The sequence below is a fragment of the Lepisosteus oculatus genome, chromosome 10 (genome assembly GCF_040954835.1).
Source record: "Lepisosteus oculatus isolate fLepOcu1 chromosome 10, fLepOcu1.hap2, whole genome shotgun sequence".
NCBI classification, from domain to species: domain Eukaryota; kingdom Metazoa; phylum Chordata; class Actinopteri; order Semionotiformes; family Lepisosteidae; genus Lepisosteus; species Lepisosteus oculatus.
In genome coordinates this window covers 42,225,184-42,248,082 of record NC_090705.1, presented here as the reverse complement: position 1 = coordinate 42,248,082, position 22,899 = coordinate 42,225,184, and the positions used below count along the sequence as shown (strand labels likewise).

At 39.4% G+C, this 22,899-nt stretch overlaps 1 protein-coding gene across 5 annotated transcripts in view; it reads left to right on the top strand.

Moving 5' to 3' along the window:
* Positions 1–196: 196 nt before the first annotated feature.
* Positions 197–22,899, top strand: part of cpne4a (copine IVa) — a 101,361-nt gene continuing 78,658 nt past the window's right edge. The window contains exons 1-3 of one of the 5 annotated variants that reach the window (XM_069195240.1): positions 197–272; positions 6,185–6,284; positions 21,966–22,162. In XM_069195240.1, the coding sequence (XP_069051341.1) occupies positions 21,992–22,162 (171 nt within the window). In that variant the 5' untranslated portion in view covers positions 197–272; positions 6,185–6,284; positions 21,966–21,991. Of the gene's footprint in view, positions 273–6,184; positions 6,285–7,349; positions 7,602–21,965; positions 22,163–22,899 lie in introns of those variants that run through there. The other 4 variants (XM_069195241.1, XM_015357031.2, XM_015357033.2 and 1 more) reach the window with 4 other exon arrangements.

Below are 22,899 nucleotides of genomic sequence, written 5' to 3'. Positions count from 1 at the left end.
TGGTTATGTCCTATGGTAGAAACCTACTGGATTGATTGGCAAACGTATATTAAAAAGGAGGCCAATGTTGATTTTAGTTTTAAAGAAATAGATGTCATGTTAAATTTCAATCCCATAGGACATACGGTAATACAAGAATATCGTTTGAAATTGACTTAATCATTATACGGGTTCACCTCAGTATGCATCCTCACCACTCCCGCCTCAGGTCGGCCCTCCACCACTGGGTTCGAACCCAGGCTTCCAGCATCACTCAACAGGGAACCAGCCAGGTGAGTTATAGGGAAATTTCCCCTTGACCTGCCGGCTGAGGTCCCTGCTATTCACAGGGAAGGGCAGTGACGTCATCACGCTGGCAAGCCGGCGTGAACAACCTGCAATGGCGGCCATATGCGTTACACTCTCCCCCACTTAATTCGCCATCCTCAGTGAAGGGCTATCCCATCCCACTCCTGACACCAATCACAGATTCCCATCACAGATTGTTTCATAAACCAGCTCTAAATACAGCACATGGCAGCACTCGTGGTGGTCCTCTTCCTAATTTCCATGATGCTACGGTATATGCACAGCAACTACACACTTTCTACTACAATTGTGGTCTCTGTGACCTCTTTGCTTAATATAGCCCACTTTAAATGAGCAAAAGAGGGCCGGATGGTGTTGTCTCTTTTGCACCCTAATGTTTTTGCAATACATTACAACTGCCATTTTAATGTATTTTTTTACCACTGCGCTGTTTAGCTGTCTAGTCTAAATACTGTATATATAGGGTATACAGTATAACCGGGGCTATCCATGAGCCAATCAGTCATTTATTCAAATGTAGTACCTGTAATTACAAACACCAATTTGGTATGATTAACAATGGAGATAGGTGGAAATAAGAATAAATATTTTCCATAGTGAATAAAAGTCTTGCACTATGCAGTTAGAGACAGGGTTCGAATTGTTGCTTCTTAGGGATCCACTGTCCACAGCAGTTGCTCTGCATGACTGAACCGGTATCAATTCGTTGGATCTGACTGCTATCCTACATCATTGCGAACAATTCCGTTATTGACAAATTGGAAGAAAAAAAAACTTGAAAACTATTTGTGAGAAGCCAAACCAGTGTTAAAAAAACCCGAGAGAGGAAGTTTAACAGAATCAGTTTTTATTCAGTCTGCAGGCAGCGGGACTGCACGACGATGGCACCCTCCATCACAGGAGCAATTCTCACAAATCAGCTAATGGCTTACATACAACCCATTCGCTTCACAAAGTTTGATCATTTTAGAAAAGGCCACTCATCCTAACAGTTGTTTTTACTATTACTATTACTGTCAGCATCAGTGGTCAAATTTGTTTTAGACATACAGTATATAGTAAAATAACCTTGGTCTCAATTAAAAAAAAAAAAAATTGAATGACGATATTGAGCAGGGGGCACATGATAAGACACGTGTGTTGTGATACGTGCCCTGTGCACATTTTTAAATTCAGTTCTAAAAGCGGCTCGGTTCTCAAGGGGAGTTTGTAAGAAACCCACAAGCCTGGGCAAAGGTACCCACTGCAGTGCTGGTAATGAACACAATGAACCTTCCCAAAAGGGTTCCCAAACACATTCTAGTGCTTTTCTAATTAATTCAGGTTAATCATTGCTTCTCACCATCCCAGGCCAGTGGGAGGTATACACTTTTCCTCCACACTAGACTTACCACAGCATGGACAGCTCATTTTGGTACCCAATTTCTGGCCCCTAATGGACCTAATGCTACTGACTTAGACCATAAATTAACTACATGTGTAATTAACTGGTTTCACTTGCCATCTGTATGTTGTTTTTAATGCTTTTGATTTATAAAACTTGTGAGGACTATAAACATACAGTCTGCTGCATGACATCAAGCATTTACTGTTATTATCCTAATTCACAGTTATGATGTCCACACAATATAACATCCAGAAATCCATTTTTTTAACGAATAAAGTTATTACACTTGAATTATCCGAAAAAATAAGTTTATCATTTGCAAACAATTTTGAAGAAAGGCCCGAGTCAAATACGGGAACAGTAATAAAATGGCCAGCAGCGCCTTCTAGTGGTGAGATCAGTACATGGCACCTGGCTGTTTGCTCTTTTTAAGACAGCCGTGAGCCGTCTCAAGCACCCCGGGCACAATAGCACAATGATAAGTGATCGTTTTTCTTTCACATTACTTGTACATTTGCATCTTTATTTTTGTTTTTTTGCTTTGGATGTGTGGAACAGGTTGTGTATATAACGGATATTGTTGAATGTTAAACCTGCACATAAGCTTGAATACCTTTGCTAGACACTGTGTGTTCTTTCAAATATTAGTATTTGATTTGGATTGAAATATCACGGTAGAATCCTAAGTAGTGGGTGCATAAAGATCCCTGAACATGTTAACATTTGTAAAATATATTTTGTAAATACATTAGCAATAATCATTGAGTATGGCTGTGAAAAAGAACACAGAAGCCGTTCTTCTCCCTTTTGGAAGTCAAACCAGCTATTAACTTTAGTCCACACCATAGTAAATGAATTAGACATGTTTACTCTCAGGAAAAGCTATATCCGAATGTTGTGATGAAACACAAAATGACAAAATATATCCAGGAGATGTAGTGGAAAATGTGTAGATTTGTATGTGAGCAGAAGGATTTTCCATCCCAACTTTTTCTTGGCCAGAAAAATGACTATTTCACACAAGTTTCTCGAAAGAGGAAGACTCCTGTTTTTTCTTCGGATTATTATTTCATATACGTGACAGTCTTAGTATCGCCAACAAAGAGACAGAGCACATTTTCTTGAATTCTGACACAAGGACAAAGGGATTCCTCGCACTCCAAAGATCTTTTTACTTAATATACAGTATCTCTCCAGGGAATGTCACTGATGTTCAGAGGGAGTGTGCTTTCAAGATCCCTTTACCATCTGTATCTCATATTCTGAGAAATGGGCCCAGAGAGTACCTCTTTAAATTTCTGTGAAACATGCTGGCACATCTACAGAAATAAGAAATGCTTAGAGACTGGGTGTATAAAAGTCAAGTAACTGACTCTAAACTGTTGCTGTCAAGCATTCCAAATGAAATACAGTCCTCCCGAGAAAATAAACTGGGTCTTTATCACTAAAGTGTTTATTTAATTGTCCAGTTATCTCATTGGAAAGGTGGTGGGTTCAAATCCCATGTGGAGCTGTTACTCTTGAGCTGGTCCAGTACTTCAGTCAGAATGCTCCGCTAAAGTTCCCAAGAACCTATGCTTACAAAACGCCAAGATTTCTGTGAGTTGTTTTGCCTAAAACCATCAGCCACATCAATTAATAACAGCCATTTAGAATGTGTCAAAGAGCTGTTGTACACGTGAGGTGAAGTGTGGAATTAAACTCTGAATTATGACACTTGACTGTTTTCTCAGCAAAACGCGCCCCTTATAACATCGTTATCTTCAAACAAGCAGGGCAGAAGTCACACGTTATCTGTCTTTCCTTCACATCCTGCAGAGGTGAATTATTTTCTTGAATCCAGTCATGAGGCTAGAGTCTCTTAAAAAAAATCTTTCATGCTTTTTGACAAATATTTTAAATAATCTATAAAACATAAATGTTGGTTTTCCTTTCAATTTCACTTCAGCATACTAATACAGCTGCCAATATACATTATATCATTGTAAATAAAATTGATTCTATTTCAGTGACATATGATAATGTCATATTTCTGCAGACTTAAGTTTACATTTTATTGAACTTTAATCAGCCTGTTCAATAACTAACCTCAGTAAAGTCCTGACATTTTGGAACATTTAAGATCTGGTCTGCTTGCAGGATGGTCAGCCCTGTGAAAGGGGAAAAGGAAATGTTTATACTGGCATTCAGGGCAGCTAAAGCTGCTGCTGTGTCTCAGATTGTAACAATTTCAATCTGCTAATTACTTGCTCGTATGAACCAATATAGAGCTTCTCCCAGCTGCAGGTGTCTGTGCTTTAAAGAGACACACCAGCCTCTGAGGCCCAGGACGTGCCTGAAACTAGCCTTGTTCATGTCCCTGATTCTCCTCAGCTGCTAGTAAGAGAAGGAGGCAAGTTGTTTAATAATAACTAATGACACGCTGTCATACTTTTGTGAAATAAAACATGATTAAGTCAAACGCAAGTTGAAATTAGCAGTTCTGTAACATCCATGTTGAAAGATGTGTGTGTGCAGAACGTAATTAGCATCTTTTTTTTCCACTTGGATCCAGAAATGTGTAAAATAATCTCTTCCGAATTGGCTGCATTTTCTTCCAGAGGAACTGAAGCTACAACCACTGAATTTCATTATTTATATGCATCAATGCTATTTTAGGCTAAATAAAACTGTTACCATGCTTAAGTGATTTTTTCCATTAAATTGAAGGACAGGCTCACACAACTGAAAATAATGCTAATCTTGTTAGCCCATTTCATTCAAAACCCTAGTAATACTTACAGTTCATCTGGCAGAAACAATTTTCTTATGAGGTAATATGCATATAGATAAACTATTTAGTTCAATAGCTTTGAAAAAAAGACCTCAAATAACTATGCTTCTAGAAATAATTCTGAAATTGATTATCCTCTTACTAATAACAATAATTTACTCTGACAAAATGAAAGATATTCGCAAAACAGAAAAGTGTTTTATTTTATTTAACATTTAATTATAAACTAGCATGCATATTTTCAATGTCTTAACCCATCCATCCATGAACTATTTTTTCCAATTCTGGGTTGCTGGGGAGCAAGAGTCCAGCCCAGCAAGCAACAGGCACAAGGCAGGATTCACCCAGGACAGGACACCAGCCCATTGCAGGGCAGACACACAGTAATGCACACACTCACAGCCGGGCCACTTTTCCCAGGAGCCAATTAACATACCGGTATGTTTCTGGACTGTGGGAGGAAACCCACACAAACGAGGGGAGAACATACAAACTGCACACAGACGGCACCCCAGGAGTTGAACCCAGGGCCCCAGCCCAGCAAGGGAGCAATGCTGATCACTGTGCCAACATGCCACCCTGAGTATCTTCATACATTAAATCATTACTAGTAAGTAGACATAATGGAAACACCAAGAGTACTCATACAAAACGCCAAAACAATTGAAACTGTTCTTAGTAATAAAGGCACTTCCAGTTTTTAAAGATATTACAAGGAAATGTGGCCCAGTACAGACAATGAGTCTCAAATTAAAAAAAAAATACATTACAAATAATTTTCCATTTGTGGGAATTCAATTTCATATTAAGGTCTAGGTTACATAGATCTCATAATGGGTAATTCCAAAAACATACAGTAAGTGGCTTGGAACTTTTTCCAGGAGCTTGCAGTGGGTTATGATGATGATGATGTATTCCCAGATGTTCTTAGAATAGATTACTGAACAACACATTACCAGTGATTTATGTCCAGAACAAAAAAAAAAAGAGCAGGTGTAGTAATAGTTGGTTTATTGTCATTTTTCCTATTATTTTTTCCTGCTTGACTCTGTTAATTCTATTCTTTGTCTTGTCTAACACTTCAGATATCATCAGTAAAAGTGAGGAACAAAAGGCATTACAGCTGTTATCATTCCACATGCCATTTGTCTAAACTCTTTCGTGAAGCCGCACCACACGGAGTTATGCTACCCTAAAGTGTAAATTTATTCAGAAGTGATTCTCTAACTCACTGTAAGCCGGAAAAAAAAAAAAAAAACATGTAAGATTGCTGTAAAAAGGTCTTCTGAGAAATTTGTTTTCGGCACAAATTGAGAAAACAAGGACAGGAAGTGTGTTTGTGTTGCACAGGCTTTAGGTTCAAAACACAAAGCTGGGCTCGTCCGAGTCCCTCACCTCAGTCTGATAGTGTCAATCTAGAAAGACACATGATATCTACTCCTTCGTTAAGACTGTAGCGACTTCTAACTACTTTTGGCACTGAAAACTAATGCTGAATAATGGTTCACAGAAGCACTTGTATTCAACTATCTAGCCTATATCAGACTGTTCTCAATTACAGCATTGAATAGGGTGTAACAGAGAAGAACAAGCTTTAATGTGGCTTTCATTAAACTTTGGCATAACTCCAGGCCAAGCCTTTTAAGGGCTGATATCTGGTGAATGGGTGTAGACCACGCGTGTCTCATTCTGCGGTCTTCTTCTCCCTTTAACAGGCAGATTTCTGTCAAAGACACCTCTGACTATCTCACTCGGTGGAATTCTGAAGCAGAAGACTACCATCCTAGGAACATGTTGAGGAGTTTCTCAACAAAGGTAAAGCTCCAGTATTAATATTCAAGTCTAAGCCGGGATCTTATTGAGTTAACAGTACTGTCGTGCTAATGCTTGACCATTTCCTCTAGATGCAAGAGCAGCAGTGGGGTTATTGACACACTGTTACAGTAAATGTTCCTTCAGACCAATGCAATTAAGTTCAAGTGAACCAAATTAGACATTGTAGAGAACATTTAATGATAGAACACAAAAAAAAACAATTCTGTGTTCACATCTCACATCAAGACTTGGAAAGAATCACAACGTTATATATCATAAAAAGACAATTAACATTACAAAAAAAAAACACACAGCGAGCCTGAGAGAAATGTTCCACTTGACTGATTGTAATATAACCCCAGGAGGAGAGATTGAAAAGCATGGGTGTTTGCGAGCTGAGCCTCAGAAATGTTGATCTGGCCGAATTCTCCAGCTCCATCAATGTTCTCATCTCAAGCATAACAGGTGACAACAGCAAAAAAAGTTAGACTTCTGCATTTGAGGGGCTGGATATCTCTTGCATTGAAGTGTGTGAGCATTTAAAAACTTTGGATATGTCTGATATACTTTATATATCATAAAGAGTTAATAAGACTAAACAGTGCATTGCAACAGTTTGTATTTTGTAAAACTAAACTTAATGAACCCTATATAGACACAAGAGAAAGCAATTATAATAAATGTATTTGTTGTTGTTATATTATAGTTCGATTGCTATGATAATAGAGTACATAGTAGTAATACTGCAGTCACAGACGTTTTACAATAAGGGTCAATATTTCCCACTATGTGAATAAAAGCGATAAATACACCAAAGACTATAGGTCAGGCTGGCTTCATTTCTTATATTCAGTTTTGATCAATAGTATTTATTTGGACTAATGAAATCAAAAGCTTCAAGATGAGGGGGGAAAAAGCAAACCACTTTTCTGCCGAGTTGAGATTCGGAACCAAGTTCTCAGTGCGTCTGTCAGCAATCAGACGGTGCGCCTCCAGAGGGCACTGTTGGTAAAAGGCACGAATGTGCAAATTCTCCTCTTCTATGCTAAACAGCACCAGAAAGTCAGGCAGTGGAAGAATCCGAGAGACTATTCTTTTAACCATTCCTTCATTGAGGAGAGCGGCAGCTGAGCGCACTGTAAACCACACTCTGTTTACCGTGAAGTGGGTTGGTTCTCACGTCGCCAGTGATATAAACACAATGGACTGAGGATGGAGTTAGTTCTGCATGGATCATTCCGCTTCCAAACCCAAGCGCACTCAAATCCTGATCTATAAACTGGAAGTGACTGGGAATAATTTTTGCGCTCGCTGAAGGTGAGTTCTGCACTGTCCGTTCATTTTTCAGCGTCTGCGGTCATGCCGAGCGGCGCTTTACTCCTTCAGAGTGAAACTGTCATTCTTAAGCTTCATGTCTCATTTTTATACAGTCGATATGCATTTATGTGCCGGTAGATGAATATCATTTTTATATTATAAACAGTTTATATAACGATGCACATGCATTGCCGGGGTGATTTGTGAAAGTATGAACTTTTAATACTTTAATAATTCAGATTCATGTATCAGTTTCAGTCAAAGGGTGATGGATTAGTTGGACACATCTTGGACATTTGAATACACAAAATACCATACTTAATATTTAACCCATAAGGCGTTAGTGAAGGATTTAGTAAGATTTATTTTTTAGAGTTAAATGCTCCTATTAGTCGAAAGTTATTTGTTGGTTAAGGTGTAATATAAGAGAGAGATGTTTAAGGAACGCGATCCCTCTGACACTCGCAGAATGGATGTGTCTATAAATTATTGCAGTACAATTCTGCTGTAAAATTAATCACTGATAGTTGACAACAATACAAGAGAAAGCCTTATCACGAGCTCATTATCAAACCTCAGAAGATTTCGGCATAACAGAAAACCTTAGACTGTTAATACCACTTAAGTATCATACCAGATATTTTGCTACGTACACAATTCGCATTTATGTAAATTATTTTTTAGGGAAGCTGAAACTATGAACTGTGCCTATTGCGTTATTAGAAGTGCCTATTAGTACCACAAGGTGACACCGATTTGCCAGGTTGTCTTTTAAAAAGATTTTGCGCAGTAAAATATGCTACTGCCAAGCCAAGAAATATTCCGAATGGAATACCGTATTTTTTTTAAGTTAAACTAAAATGTTAAGACAAAGAAGCACACATTCTTTTATTCTTAAAAAAGTATTTGAAAGGTTGTATACGAAGTTATTAGCTCTGTACAACTTACATATTTAACCTCATATCGATTTCTACAAGTAAAAACAATTCAGTTTTTTTTTTTACTTGTAGAAATGGAAATGAGGTTAAATATATAATACTAGTTTGGGATCCCCGAATGAGGTTTCAGCGGTTATTAATGTAACTACCCGGGGGGAAACGCAATGGTAAATGTTTGAAAGATTTTCCAAGTTTTTTTTTCTCCTAATGCACATCCACAGAAGTGGATGAGAAAGAAGATGCTGATACAGTATCTACTGTATGTACTTGCTAGAGAGGAAACTGTACCCGTACTGTGCCGGAGCCGTACGTTTCGGTGCAGTGTGTATATGAAATGCATCAGTCTGATCACACTTTTTATTCTGTACGGGTTTGTCTTTGGTATTGCATGCTTTGATGAAGTCAAATTTGAGAGAACCTTCCAGGCTCTTTACATATGCTACTGTATGCCAGTCTGTTAAAAGCGCCTTGGGACAGCCTTGTTGTGAAAGGCGCTACATAAAAATAAATTGAATTGAATTGAATCAAAATAACGAAATTGTGTCATTTTTGGTACAATCTAGAAAAACTTTACTGTAAAAGCCGTAAACTGTTTTTATATGTACCGATGCCATCGGGGCCATGCAACACAATTAGAAATATCAGACCACTTAAAGGTTTAAAGCCCCATTTTGTTCTCGGAAACGTCTGCTCTGAAGGGGAGCAAAGAACATTCAAACTTGTATAGCTTCACCGCGGAGAAAACAAAAAAAACCTCATGTGCATGAATGTTAATATCGGCAGCTTCTGGACAAAATCGCACCCGGCTGACACACCGCGCTGTGTGTTTGAGAATGTGTCTATTGAGGAGGAAAATATCTCAAGAGCCGCTTGGCTTTCTGAAATGACCAACAGGGGGCAAGCAAACAGCGCAAAACAAATCTATGGATACAAAACTGTCTTTTAAAAGTTTATTCTTGAATAATATTGCATTTTTAAATTTAAATGAAAATAGGTGTTTAATGTTTTGTTTATTGGATTAATTATTTGTGGGTTTTTTTTGTTGGACCAGTAACTTTTAGAGGTGCAGTGATTTAGGAAGTCAAAGAAAAATACAGACTCTCTCCTGGCATACTGTACATATATTGTCTTCTTTGTATTTTTAATTTCTTTTGAATCTCTAAAAATACATAGTTTTAGTCACAGAAAACCACGGAGAGGGTTTTTAATTTTTTTTAAATCATGCTTTAATGTTAAAAGATTGCAGTCTCAAAAAAGCTACATGAAGCATTCAGGAAAGCGAATGTGAAACTCAAATTTAGATGAGGCCTGTTTAACTTCAGCCATACATTTCTGTCTGATGGAAAAACAATCATTCTCTGGGGGCCTCTGGAATGTCTATGTACCCTTAATTAATTCAGAACGTTTTTGATGTGCGCACATCTTAAATGAATGCGCACATACCTGTGAATGACAACATCAATGCACAGGATAATACAAGCAACTTACCGCAACACTGGCACAGTAGGTCCTTCTTAAAATCATGTTATGTACTGGATATTATGAGCCAGTATAGCAAAGCCATTAAGGTTTCTGCTATTTTCTGCTTCCTGTCTGATAATGGAGTTGGTCAGAGTGATAATGGTTTGTTTTAGGATAGTGCTCTATCACACTATCCAAGCGCTGCAGGGCTCAAGTCGCAGTGGTGAGCATGGGATCATTGCAGGCTCCTGGCTGCACTCTTCTGCCGGTTGCAGAAACGTTTCCTGTTTTTCCCTATTGACGGTAGTTTCCAGGTTTGTGGTGTGGAACAGCTGCCCCTGAGCTTCAGGCCGGGCTTGAGCTTCGGGCCAGAGAGGGGAGGCAGGACTGATATGGGAAGCTAGAGTCAGCATGTTAAACTCTTCTGCTCCTCGCAGCGGAGGAGCAGCCCTGTCAGTCCCACAATTGTACTGCTTTTTCTTGTGCGAGAGTGTGGATTGGCTGTATGATAGTATACACCAGGATCTTTGTTATTCATATTTATTTTCTTTTATCTTTTTGCCTTTTGTGCTCTGTAGCTGTGGTTATTCAAACATGATACTATGGTTTCCCTTTGGTTTCACCAGCCCTCCAGTTTGGTTTCAGTCTGTTTTTCCAATTCATTCAGTCTCACAAAGCGGGATTTTCGGGCAACGTCTACACCTTGTCAGACAGGCTCGGCAAGGAGTGAAACTGACATTTTCATGTTAAACAATAAAAGAGTTTCAGCTCCTTCCACTGTAAGTAAACAAAATTAGATTAGGCAGGAAATGTAGATGGTTTAGTGACTTTGGTACATTAGATGGAAATGTAAAACGTCCGATGATTTGATCTACATTGGATTATATCTCTGACATCAGATACACCGTAAATAAATACTTAACACCATGTACATTTTTTCCCACATGATTCAGGTGATGAAGGGAGTAGTCATAATGTTGACTTTATTTTGCCTTTTTTTTGCTAAGCAGTGAGAGAAACTCTGAAATATCGCCAGCTACTGTACCTCCAAACCCCAAGCAGCCATCAGGTATCGGAAGGCTCTACGGTATCAACACATCCAAGTTTGCACGTTTTGTATCAGAATGTGTTGCTGGTAATGCAAGATACCGCTCTTTCAGTGGCATGAGTGGTTGGCTCCCAGAGCAGACCATTGTCAGGAGAAGATTGATCCATTGAAACTCATTAACTGGAACGGTCCACAAACCTGTGTGTCTTCAATATTCAAAGGCTGATTAAGGGTTAGGGTTAGGGTATTATTCCAGCTGCTATAACTGGGATTGTTTTAGAATTGACCTGTTGTGGTGGTGAAACTCCCAGGGGTTTCCACAGTTGCTCAGGGTCTTGTCTTGGGGTGCAGGGTTTGTTGCCTATTTGGGCTGTGTGGATTAGACTTTAGGAGGTTGGGTCAAAGGTGGACTCCACTTGCAAAAGCTACACGTGTGATATTAAAGTAATGCCATTTTTTTTTGTATTGCTTGAAACCTACACAGTGATTATGCAATATATTTATCAAATTAAACTGACTATTCCAACAAGCTGCAATGTTTTCATACATTTGCATTGGAAATTTGCATTTAACCTGTTTTTCTCTATCATCTAATAATATGTCTATGTTCCAGAATGTGAGTAAAGAGGAGATGATGTATTACCAGAACAAAAGGCAATATGTACAAATTTCTCACCCTCTCCACTGTAGATATGTTGTACTTGCTGTGCTCCTGACAGGGCGCTGCTTCTTGAATTTGTAATTCGTTTGCACAGGAATATTGTCCCCAGCTTTGCTTAGAAGCACAGGTCCTCCCATAAGAATCATTTTCTCTTTCCCTCTTATTACCATCTTATCATCGTGTTACATTACTGTGCAGTTCTCTCTTTTTTTATTTTCGTCTGATCTTTTCAGTATACATAAAAAAAAACTTGGTTCTTCTTTAATCTAACAAACCCGCAAGAACGAGAAAAAGCGACTAAAAAACCAAAAACAAGAACAGTCTTTTGGGACTTCAGTTTTTTTGTTCTGTGTTTCTTTCTAGTTTAGAACTGTTTCTGAAGTGAAACCTTTCATTTAATTGTTTCTGGACTTGTAAAACTGTTATGCAAATATGCAGTTTTGAATCAAAATATTATTTTTATTGCTTGATTGAAATAATCTTTCCCAGACTTGATAAAGTTGATGGTAAATGAAAAAGAGATCATGATGAGGTCCTGACTGGTAATCTCTTGGCTGTAGGAAACCAATCTGGATCTTGAAAAATGTTCTTTGCCACCATAAGTATCCATCGTCTTGTGCATTACAGCAAGCAGATAGAGTCTTTGACAAACCGAAGAAGACTACTTCTCAATGTGAGCAAAAAATGATATGTAGAGATTTTGGAATATGTTATGATGTTGTTCTGTAATATTTACATTTTAATACTAGTATGATATTCATGTTGCCCGCTATATCTTAAGTATATTTTCATTTTAGATGGTAATAACTGCTTTAAATGAAAAGTTCTTAGGGCTGAAACCTCCTTGGATTTTTTCACGGCCAGCAATGCAACATTTTTACATAGAGTGAATAGGGGTACAACACAAGGGTTACTCTTTTGAATGCTGCTGCTTAGTGGGTCTAACGGAAGTCTCAAATATTCCCTTTACATGTAAGAAATAACACCTCAGGCTTCCAACTTGCTGAAATGGTCGAATCCCAGTTTTCCTTTAATTACCTTGTACTTTGTTTCTTCATAATTATCGTAGTCAGTACAAAACATGATTATACATGAGGCAGCAGGAGCCATCAGACCAAATGGTTGATGTTGAAGGCAGTGGTAATTTCCCTTCTCACTTAAAGAGGGATTATTCTACCCAAGGGAGAAAACTTCTCCAGGGGGTCTTGGTTTAGGCTGATGCTTAAAGTGAGTCACATGCAGCTGGAGCACAGCTCTAGTCTTCTAATCCATAGGCACCTATGTCAATCATTAGAACAGTCCAGTACCCTTCCTTCCACACGCCAATGCCTTTCACTCTCCACAGCTCCTGTTGTCATCCAGTCACTGTACTGTTGTCATCCAGTTATTGATAGTCTGAGGCTTGAGGGATGCAGAGTCCTGTGCCTTTGTGAAATTTTAAGTGCCACAAATCCCAAAGGGATCATTATAATTTTAACAATGAGAATCCGCATGAGACCATGCATTCAGGACAGGAAATGGGTTTTCATGCAGTAGCACAGTAGTCAGCTTTGCTGATTAAATCAAGGAATCTCTTCATGTTAGTAACAGCTTTGCCAGTGTTGTGTCCAGGTAACAAGCTATAAATGCTTTACATACAGGAGACTGTATCATCTGTGTGGATGCAGACATTGAAATATCAGACTGCCATGATACTCATTACCTCAGGGGAAATGTCAGAAACAGAATAAATCTTTCTATGTGACCTTTGCTGACCTCACAAAAGCCTTTGAACATGTCAGCCAAGGAAAATTGTGGGGAATCCCTCTGAAGTATGGATGCTTCCTCAGATTAGTCATTATTTTTTACTTTATTTCACCATAAGCTGCTACAACATGAAGTCAGGAGTCAAGCAAACCTACGTTATTGCCCAAACAATGGAGCAAAATGTCTGATTGGAGGGTAAAGCGCTTGACCTCTCTTCACTCCGATCTAGAACATGGACCTCCCCGATGTAGTTTGCTGCAGTGCAGTAGTTTCCGGTCCTGGTCCTAGAGGAACTCTGTGTCTGCAGGTTTTCATTCATGCGGAAATCTAAATCCATCCATCCATTTTCTAACCACACCATCCAGTTCAGGGTCGTGGGGGAGCTGGAGCCTATCCCAGCAAGCAACCGGTGCCCGGCAGGATACACCCTGGATCGGACGCCAGTCCATCGCAGGGCCAACAGATACAAACACAAACACACATACTCACACCAGGGCCAATTTTCCCAGCCCAGTTCTCCAAGAAGCGAATTAACCCATTAGCATGTGTTTAGACTGTGGGAGTGAATCGGAGAAAACCCACAGGAAGAACATACAACCTCCACGAGGACGACACCCCAGGTCTGGGATTGAACCCAAGACCCCAGTGCTGGAAGGAAGCAGCGCTGACCGCTGTGCTGCTGGACCTCCCCGGGCTCTGACTCTGCAGTGCAGTCTGCATTCCAGAAATTCAAATTCACCAAGAGAAGGTTGAAGGTTTCCCTACACCTCATCAAAGTCATCTTTCGCAGACAGACATCATCGATTTAGAGATCCAACATCTCCTGAAATGTGCAGGCATAGCCTTCAGCCACTTCAGGAAACAGGCCCTTGAGGATGGAAAAGCTGGACCCAATTCCAAGCTAATGGTTTGTCTGGTTGATCCCACCCTGTCCTCGGGAGGTGAGAGGTTGACATAATGAGAGCACCTCAGGGGTTGTATCTTTAAAGAACTGTCAGTTACAGGTAGAAGACATTACCGGACACAACAAGGACCCAGGCTTCGTGGTCTTCGATCCAGCTGCATCCAGGAGTGAGGAATCACAAGAAAGGTTTGCAGCATTTTTAGAGAAGTGAACTCAAAGTGGTTAATGAGGCAGCTGTGGGCTTCTCCTTAGTTTGCTCATTTGTCTGCTTTCCTGAGAGTAATGGACAGTCATTTGTGGTGGAGATGCGGGGCTTGTTAGTATTATTGTGGAACTGAAAAAGGCACAGAGATCATTAGAGTGTTGTAAATAATTCCCTAGGTCAAAATGGAAAACGAATGAAGACCTATCTAATGAGATTCCTTTTACTGATATTGAAATACATTGAATATTTACAAGATTATGATAATAGAACAATTAAAACCATTTTTTTCATTAAACATTTATTAATAGTCTTCTTCTACATTTCCTTGGTTCAAAAACATTTTTGTATGTTATGAGGATATTTAAGAGGTTGGTGCATTAATATTTAAGAGTGAACCTGTAGTTGTTCACTAGTTGTTCACTACTGCACCTGAGAGCCCTACTGATGCTCCACTTGATGTTTACTAAAGGAGACACACACACATTATGGGGTGACCTTATTCTCTAACTAGTCCAAGTCTCAAGCAGCCTTAAAATGTTAATACACATTTTTTTATTTGTATAACAAATCAGAAATGTTACTTTAGTAGACATTTGTCACACATCTTTATAGATGTATTTATTTTTTCTATCCGGCATTCCCAGTGTAGGTTGCTATTGTTATTAATAGACTGAAATCTTGTTAAATACTAATCCTGTTGTTTTGTTGAGGTGAATATCTATAACTGATTGTTTCATGTCCAGAGAAGGACAACAGAACCTACACTTTTTTAACCTTCAGTCTGCACTTTAAGAAGTCCAATAGGAGATGTAATTTGTTATGCCAGAGTCATTTAAGGCAACAAATGTGATGGATAAACATACTCCTCTCATTGTGTGTGCATCGCAAGAACCCAGAATGAATTTACCAAACTAACAAGCAATACAATTTTATTTCACCATACTGAGCTGCGTAATGCAGAATAACAATCTCTGAAACAAAACTGGAGATAAATGTTCAATTATGGATAAATGTGCATTTGTGATTTTTTTCTTTTGCACTTCACAAAGTATTATCTTTCACTTGAATGAAATTGCTTTCAAAAACAGAATCTGTTATATACTTGTGTTGTACTTATATCTAAAACAGATCAAAGCCTCACAGCCTTCCCTGTGCTTGAAGGAATTAATAATTAAAGACTGAGAAAGACACAAAGATCCAGGTCAGCACCTTTTCAGGGCACAATATGGGGAATTATTTAATAATACCTCAGATTAATTTATTAGTCATACCAATTTAATGCGGATAATCACTTGGGGTATAATTTATTCACAAATGACATTTAAATACCCATCACAGCCTCTTTCTAGATTTATTTCAAAATATAATATATAAAATATTATAAACGATTAAATCAGACAGGTCATTCAAACACTAGGCGGACATGGTCATATCAAAATCACTACCCAGAATCATTTGATAAAGGATGGACAGCTTAAAGGCTTATCACTACCTGATTTCAGTGCAGTGCACTGTTGATCTGATACTGCAGAATGACAGCGTGCATCAGCTGTCCCAGGTAAGAACTCATTCACTGCTTAGTGCTGATGCTGAGTAAACAAGCTGTCATTCTAGGGATGTTGGAGGGCTTTGAGTTGCTATTTTTTTAGGATATGTACTTAGGCATATAAAAAATGACCACATTCCCCGCCTGTTGTTTTTCGTCCTCTTCTGTTTTATACGATAGATAACCTCATGAACTTCATCCTTTCCAAAGCTGTAGAATGCCCTAATCGTACAATATCGGTGGAAAGTGATTTGTAGTCGTCCAGTATCTGATATGTCCATTATTTGATGATTTAGTAAAGCAGTTTCATTTGGATGGATTGGGTGCCCTGCAGTGAGCTGGCGTGCTGTCCAGGGTGTACCTTGCCTTGCGCCCGTTGCTTGCTGGGATAGGCTCCCCTGTGACCCTGAATTGGGGGAAACGGTTAGGAAATGAATGGTATGGGCTAATATCCTGAGGTTGTGAACTAAGAGCCATTTTAATTTGAATAAACTCATTAACTTTCCCTGACCTTAGAAACAGGACAGAGTGTGGTATCACATTCCTATGTGATGAAAAATTCCCACTGTTACTGGGTTTATGAGTTCTGCTTACTTTGAGCTTAGCTGAGGTTTGAGTTTTTAAGATTCTGTCTTGGCACTGCAGACTGTTAAAGAGTGGGAGCAAAGAGCGAGTGTGAATTTGGAGAGCGAAAGAGAAAGGCAGGCAGCTGGAAACAGCATCCCTGTGAAGAAGGGACAGAGCGCCCAGGTCCAGCACGAGGTGGTGGGGAGTGGGGAATAATCGGTTCACATCAGATTGTCGTAAATTCATGTGAAAAACAGCCTGGTGCAACTCGAAGGGGTTGTGCTGCCTTGTTGGACCTCTGGATCCCCCCTCCAGAAATACTATAAATAACAAGCCCAACCCCCACCTCCTCTCCAGAAAATAAGGAAGCAAGAGGACTCCTTCCCAAAACCGAGGGAATTACTATGCCCTTACACTGTAATGTGTGAGCAGCCCCTCGCCACAAAGGTGCCAACTTTGTTTTATTTATTATACAGTAACCTTTACCTAAATAGACCTAACTGTCTCCTGTGCTCGCTAATCATTATACAATGCAAACATGACAGCACCCAACATTTAGCTGGGGTGCGTCCTGTACCACATGCTTATCAAGAGCACTTTAGATTAGGGGTCAAGAATTCAGATTCTTTATAATCAGTAATACAGTAAGGGAGCAATAACAATGTTAGTACCCTGCGAGGAACAGAGTCGTTACATGTTCATTCACAAACATTACACTGTTCTCATACACGCTTAACTAATGAATGCTTGAGGCATAATAACTTGAGCTTTATATAGCTGTAAATTGTCATTTGCATCCCTTAAACTTAAGTGGTGGGGCACTGAACATCCTTAAATTCTTATTCCAGACTGCGAACCCTGACTGTGAGGTCCCAGGATGGGTTTGCTGTCTGTATAACTACAGGAGATGTGGAGCTCTAACTAAATAGAGCCATTAGTCCAACATGCCAATAAATGAAACCTCACCTCTCAACACCCCAATCCAATAAGGAGTCAGCAGACTCAATAGAACAGGGCTTCTTATGATATTATAGTCCTTCTAGTAATGTGTTGAATCATAAACTCATCTAGCACAGAGAAATGGTAAAGCGGTACGCTGTGAATTATAATTACGGAGATGGAGATAAGCCCTCATCGAGTTAAATAAAGCTGGGGGCACATGGCAGGATAATACTAAAGAATGGAAAAGCGCAATGCTGGCGCCTCATCACGAATGATGGCAATGCATGTTTTTAATAGGCACATGACTGTCCTTTATCGATTAATGACTTTTAGGATGGTGATATTTCTTCCTATGAGTTATAGGGACAGAAGGGTATTCAGCCTGTTTAGCTCATCTGGTTACGAGAGGGGAATTGATCCGAGAACCTGCCCAGCTGTTTCCTGAAAGACGTCAGGGCATCGGCTTAGACAGCTTGGCTGGGTAGCTGCTTCAGGACTCCCCCAGCATGTCTCATTGTCAATTCCGAACAACTCCACTGGGTTCACTTTGTAAGTGAGATGTGACTTTGAGGATCTGGGCTTCTGCAATGTGGTCTGTTCACAGTCTTCTCTGTTCAAGGTTAAGTTTTTTTAGCTTCTAAGTATAGGACTTTTGTTTTTTTTGTTCTACAGGAGTGTAACAGGTCGCTCCTCTTTGGGTTTGACTCCAAACGGGAAGCTTTCTAGTTTTGGCATTGTGACAACCAAAACTGTATTCAATATTCTAAATGAAGATGATCAGATTGTACAATTTTAACATTCCTTGTTAGAAATTCTATACTTTTTAATGATATATTGTATCTGTTTGCTGTTATTTATGATGTTCCCACACTGTCCATATATGTCATTCTCATTAAAATCCAGTTCTATCTTGGTGATCCCAATATGATATTTATAGTTTGTTTTTGCTAACCTACCTGCATGCAACAGTCTGCTCTTGCCAACATTAAATCCCATCTGCCAGTCAGTTTCCAAGACTGTGGTCTAAGTGTCTCAGAATTTCTTTTACAGTGTTTGCTAATCCTCCAGTTTTGGGATCATCTACGAACTTGCCTGGCTTGGTGATTACAGGAATCTACAGTGTTGTTGTAATGCAGGGAAAGCAGTTGTTCTCATACAAAAGTGAAAACGCAGCACAACACTGTACCAAAGCAAACAGTGGGTAACAGGAAAAAAAAAGTCTGATAGAAATACGAGAAAGATGTGAGAAGACAGCAAAAATAGCTTATACATCCACTGCTCTCAACCCTTAATAGGGAAAAAGCACAGAGAAGGCAGCTGGAACTTCTGAACCCAGACTGTCTAGCCTTTTCCACGTGTTAATGAGCCATTCAGCTCTGGCAGGTTGAGGGATTTCTGCCAGGACTTACAAGGGACTTAGTGAACAGGAATCACTGTAGTGAGATGAAGAGAACTGTCCTTAGCCAGTTCCCTTGAGCAGGTGGCAGGCACATCCTGAGTAGATCGTAATACATTTTACGGATTCAGAAGTTATAAGCAGGGATCCTTCCTTATCAGGATATCAGGATATCAAGATATCAGGATGTATATAAATATATTCAGAACGTTTTTCTGGACAAAACTCCTGTGTAACAGGATGCTAAATGAGCAGATGAGTGCTAAAGAGTACCAAGGTATATACTGTACTGTACAGTACCTGTTGTCCCTTCACTTTAGGGTGACTGAAGAATCCTGCAGTATAAAATAATTGGGAACCACTGCACTGTACAGATGCAGATATATTGGGTCTATTGAAGTATTTATACTGCATATCACATATAAGTATCATTTTTATTTCTTTGAGTAAATACTAAAGTATATACTACATATCTACTTAAACATAACACCAAAATAATTCATGTGTTTGAAATTGTATTTAGTGTCTAATGTCTTGAAATACTGAAATCATGCCTATGATCAATAGGTTTTTTTTTCTGTGTCACCACATGGAAATGCATCCCATTTGTTATTTCCTTTTATTACACATTTCTCAGACTACCAAGCATTATTCTAATACTATTTCTGTTTCAAAATCAAGACTCAACATTCAAAGGTGAAATTTGAGGCCTTTGTGCACAAATTTGAACCTGCTGATGATAAATCTTGTTTAAAGACATAGTGTCATTTTTGGACATCATGTGTCAGAGATCCTCTTAAGAACTTCAGACTAAGCCTGCTCCTGCCTTATGCTGCTTGAGGCTAAACCCACAGTAAACTTTTGGAGGTGAGATAGTGGAGCCTTGAACCTGTTCTTAAGTTCTTAAAACTGCATCAGGTGTCCCAAACTGGTAGGATTTCCTGATTCATGAGATATGCAGGAGCACAAATCAGACTAGATGACTATCATGCTGAACTGTGAGAGGGTTCTGCTTTTATTCAGAGATCTGCCTTCAGGTCTTATGGTGGAACATCCCAGCCACAGGCTCTGTGCATTAAATTTAAATTTTAGTGGAATATCAATGTGCAAGAATGCCCTCTGATATTGTGAGTGGTTTGTATCATAACCCGCATATTCGCAGAAAGTTACATCAAGCCAGATGCTTTGCTGTCCCATAAAAGATCAGAATGCAAATCAAAATAAAGGCTCTGATCACTTTGTAGTAACAGTAATGAATATTGAAAGTGAGTGAATCAATGTGAGACTAGCATGATAAATGCCAGTTTTCCCTTCAGAACTGCAGAATCTCTAGTTAGTCAACAATGCTTTAAAATTAATCAGTGTTGCTAGACGTACTGTCCATGTTCCGTTACATTAAATTATAAAGAGCATTACAGCTACGCCATTTGACATTTCCTCCTCTTTCGTGGAGTGTCTAGCCATGGGGTTGCTTTCATTTCATTTGGCAGAGATGTTTTTCCCCAGGGTAATCAACACCAGGACCTGCTCGGCATTTGAAAATCACCAGGTTAGAAGTTTTGCACAATAGTAGATGGACGTTTCAGTCCGAGGGGTCTACAGCAGTGCTTATTTCAAGCAAGATCCAGTCTCATGTTCTTGATTGCAGTGACCTTTGGTCCAGATGCTTTTTCAATTTGAATTTTCATCCACATTTCTTTGGTACTGCAGAGGAATTTAATATTTGTACCTGTTGAGCAGGTTGCCACAGCAGAAAATGATTGCATTTGAAATAAGATTCACAGAAACTCATTACAAAAACAGAAGGGACAGATACAAGATAGGCTGCAACGCTGGGCCAGTCTTATTTTTCCTTTATTCATGGGAGATTTAATTGCTTTGAGATTAGCCCAGGACTGTTCTTCTTATTTGTCACTTGCCATTAACCTGTTGGGTTTCACATGTTGTAAACATCTATCTAAATCCAATTATAATGCAGCACTTTTGTTAAGAAAAACATCCTTTCAATCTGTGTGAAGGAGATACTCATATGTGCAATTTAATTTACAGTTTTACTTTGCTGTTAGCACAGTACTGTTAGCACTGTTACTTTTTTGTTGCGTGTTTTCAGCATTTTAAAATCACTTTTAAACCGTTGGAATGATGCAAACTATGGAGAGATCTTAAAGTGGCCTTTTCTGCAGGGCCACCGGCAGTGAAATATATTTGAAAAGACCTCTGCACCCTCAGTGAACGTGAGGTCTGCACAGTAGAAAAAAAGGGAAGGTTAACAAACATGCCTGAACATGGCTATAGAAAAAGGAATTCCAAAGCTTTGTCACTGTGGAATCCAAATTTTAGACTGGAGAGGATCTCAAACAATAGTGCATGTCCTACACCTCCTCACTGCCGATTATTACCAATGCTCGGACACTGACAGCTGAAAAGATTCCATTTATGTACTCAGTAGTCATTGATACCAGTGACTTCTTGTTGGTATACTCTATCTAGGCAACCCTCAGTAATACATTTATCGACAAGATAGATATATATATTAGAAGCAGAATGTAGGTTTGAAGTATTTAGTCATTTCCTGCGTCCACTGAAATCTAGCGATGGGCTTGTCGGCAATCCTACACGTCTCAGGTGTTGCTCCTAACAAGACCTTCACAAGAGCACCGTAGCCTGAAATCAGGGCTCGTCCTGACCTTTGCAGTAAATGTCACCTACTGTTAAGCCAATCACAACACAGCGACTGCTGGGCTTCATCGATCGAGGATCTCAGGTCTATGGCATGTCGCTCCAACCCCCAGCGGTGTGATAAATAAGTAAATAAAGTGGGAGACACTTACAGTGCCAGTCATCCTCCCGGGAACCAGCCTTACACAGCCCACTGGCTTGAACCCCCCGCCTTATCCTCCGCCATTGTCATATTTCTAACTCCAACTTTCCTCTTTTTCACTGTCTCCAGCACACTCCAGCTCGTTGCAAAAGAAAATGAGCAACATCTACGAGTCGGCTGCAAACACGCTAGGACTCTTTAACAGCCCCTGTCTGACCAAAGTTGAGTTGCGGGTGGCATGCAAGGGGATTTCCGACCGAGATGCTCTTTCCAAACCAGACCCCTGCGTGATCCTTAAGATGCAGTCTCACGGCCAGTGGCTCGAGGTAGGTGGACATGCTGGCTTGTTCATTCTCTTGTTTTGTAGCTGCTGCCTCTGACCTGCTGAAGGAAAAGCCTCAGTCCCACTGCGGCACGCAGACCTCTGTGGGTTCTTTGTGCGTGAGCAAAATGTTCAGCTGCTTCTTTGGGTGGTTATAATCAGTCTTAGCTCTTAAGACTTGTATCCTGGAAGGGTGATGTGGGAGGAACAGGAGCAACACTGAAGATTATTGATACATTTTGTGAGAGTTCATTAGGTAACTGAAAATTCCCATTGCCATCCCCATTAATAAGCTCTTATTATTAAGGCCCTAAATGCACTTTTAGTTAATAGACCTACACATGAATTCCTGAGGCTCTATGTTCTACTATAGAATCACTGAAATAAAAATGTAGGCTCTTAGCACAATAAGGATATTAGTTTATTAATTAAATAACATGTCATGGTTTTTATTCCAAATGCTAGGCCTCCTGCCTAAACATTAGTAGAATCTGTTATCAACGGAAACAGAATGTTTTCATTCTTTTTCGTGTGGAAGAGCATGACGTTTAGGATGAATATTTCAAATACTGACTGGTATTTAGTTTGTAACTGGTCTCAGACCCATAAGTAGATGATCATTTATTTTAGAAACATATCTGTTGGACATTTTTTGGTCGGTCAAGAAAACTTTCTGAAGACACAAAGGCCTTTGTTCTGAAAATCTGTTGATGGTAAATGTTTGTAATCTGCAGTTCATAC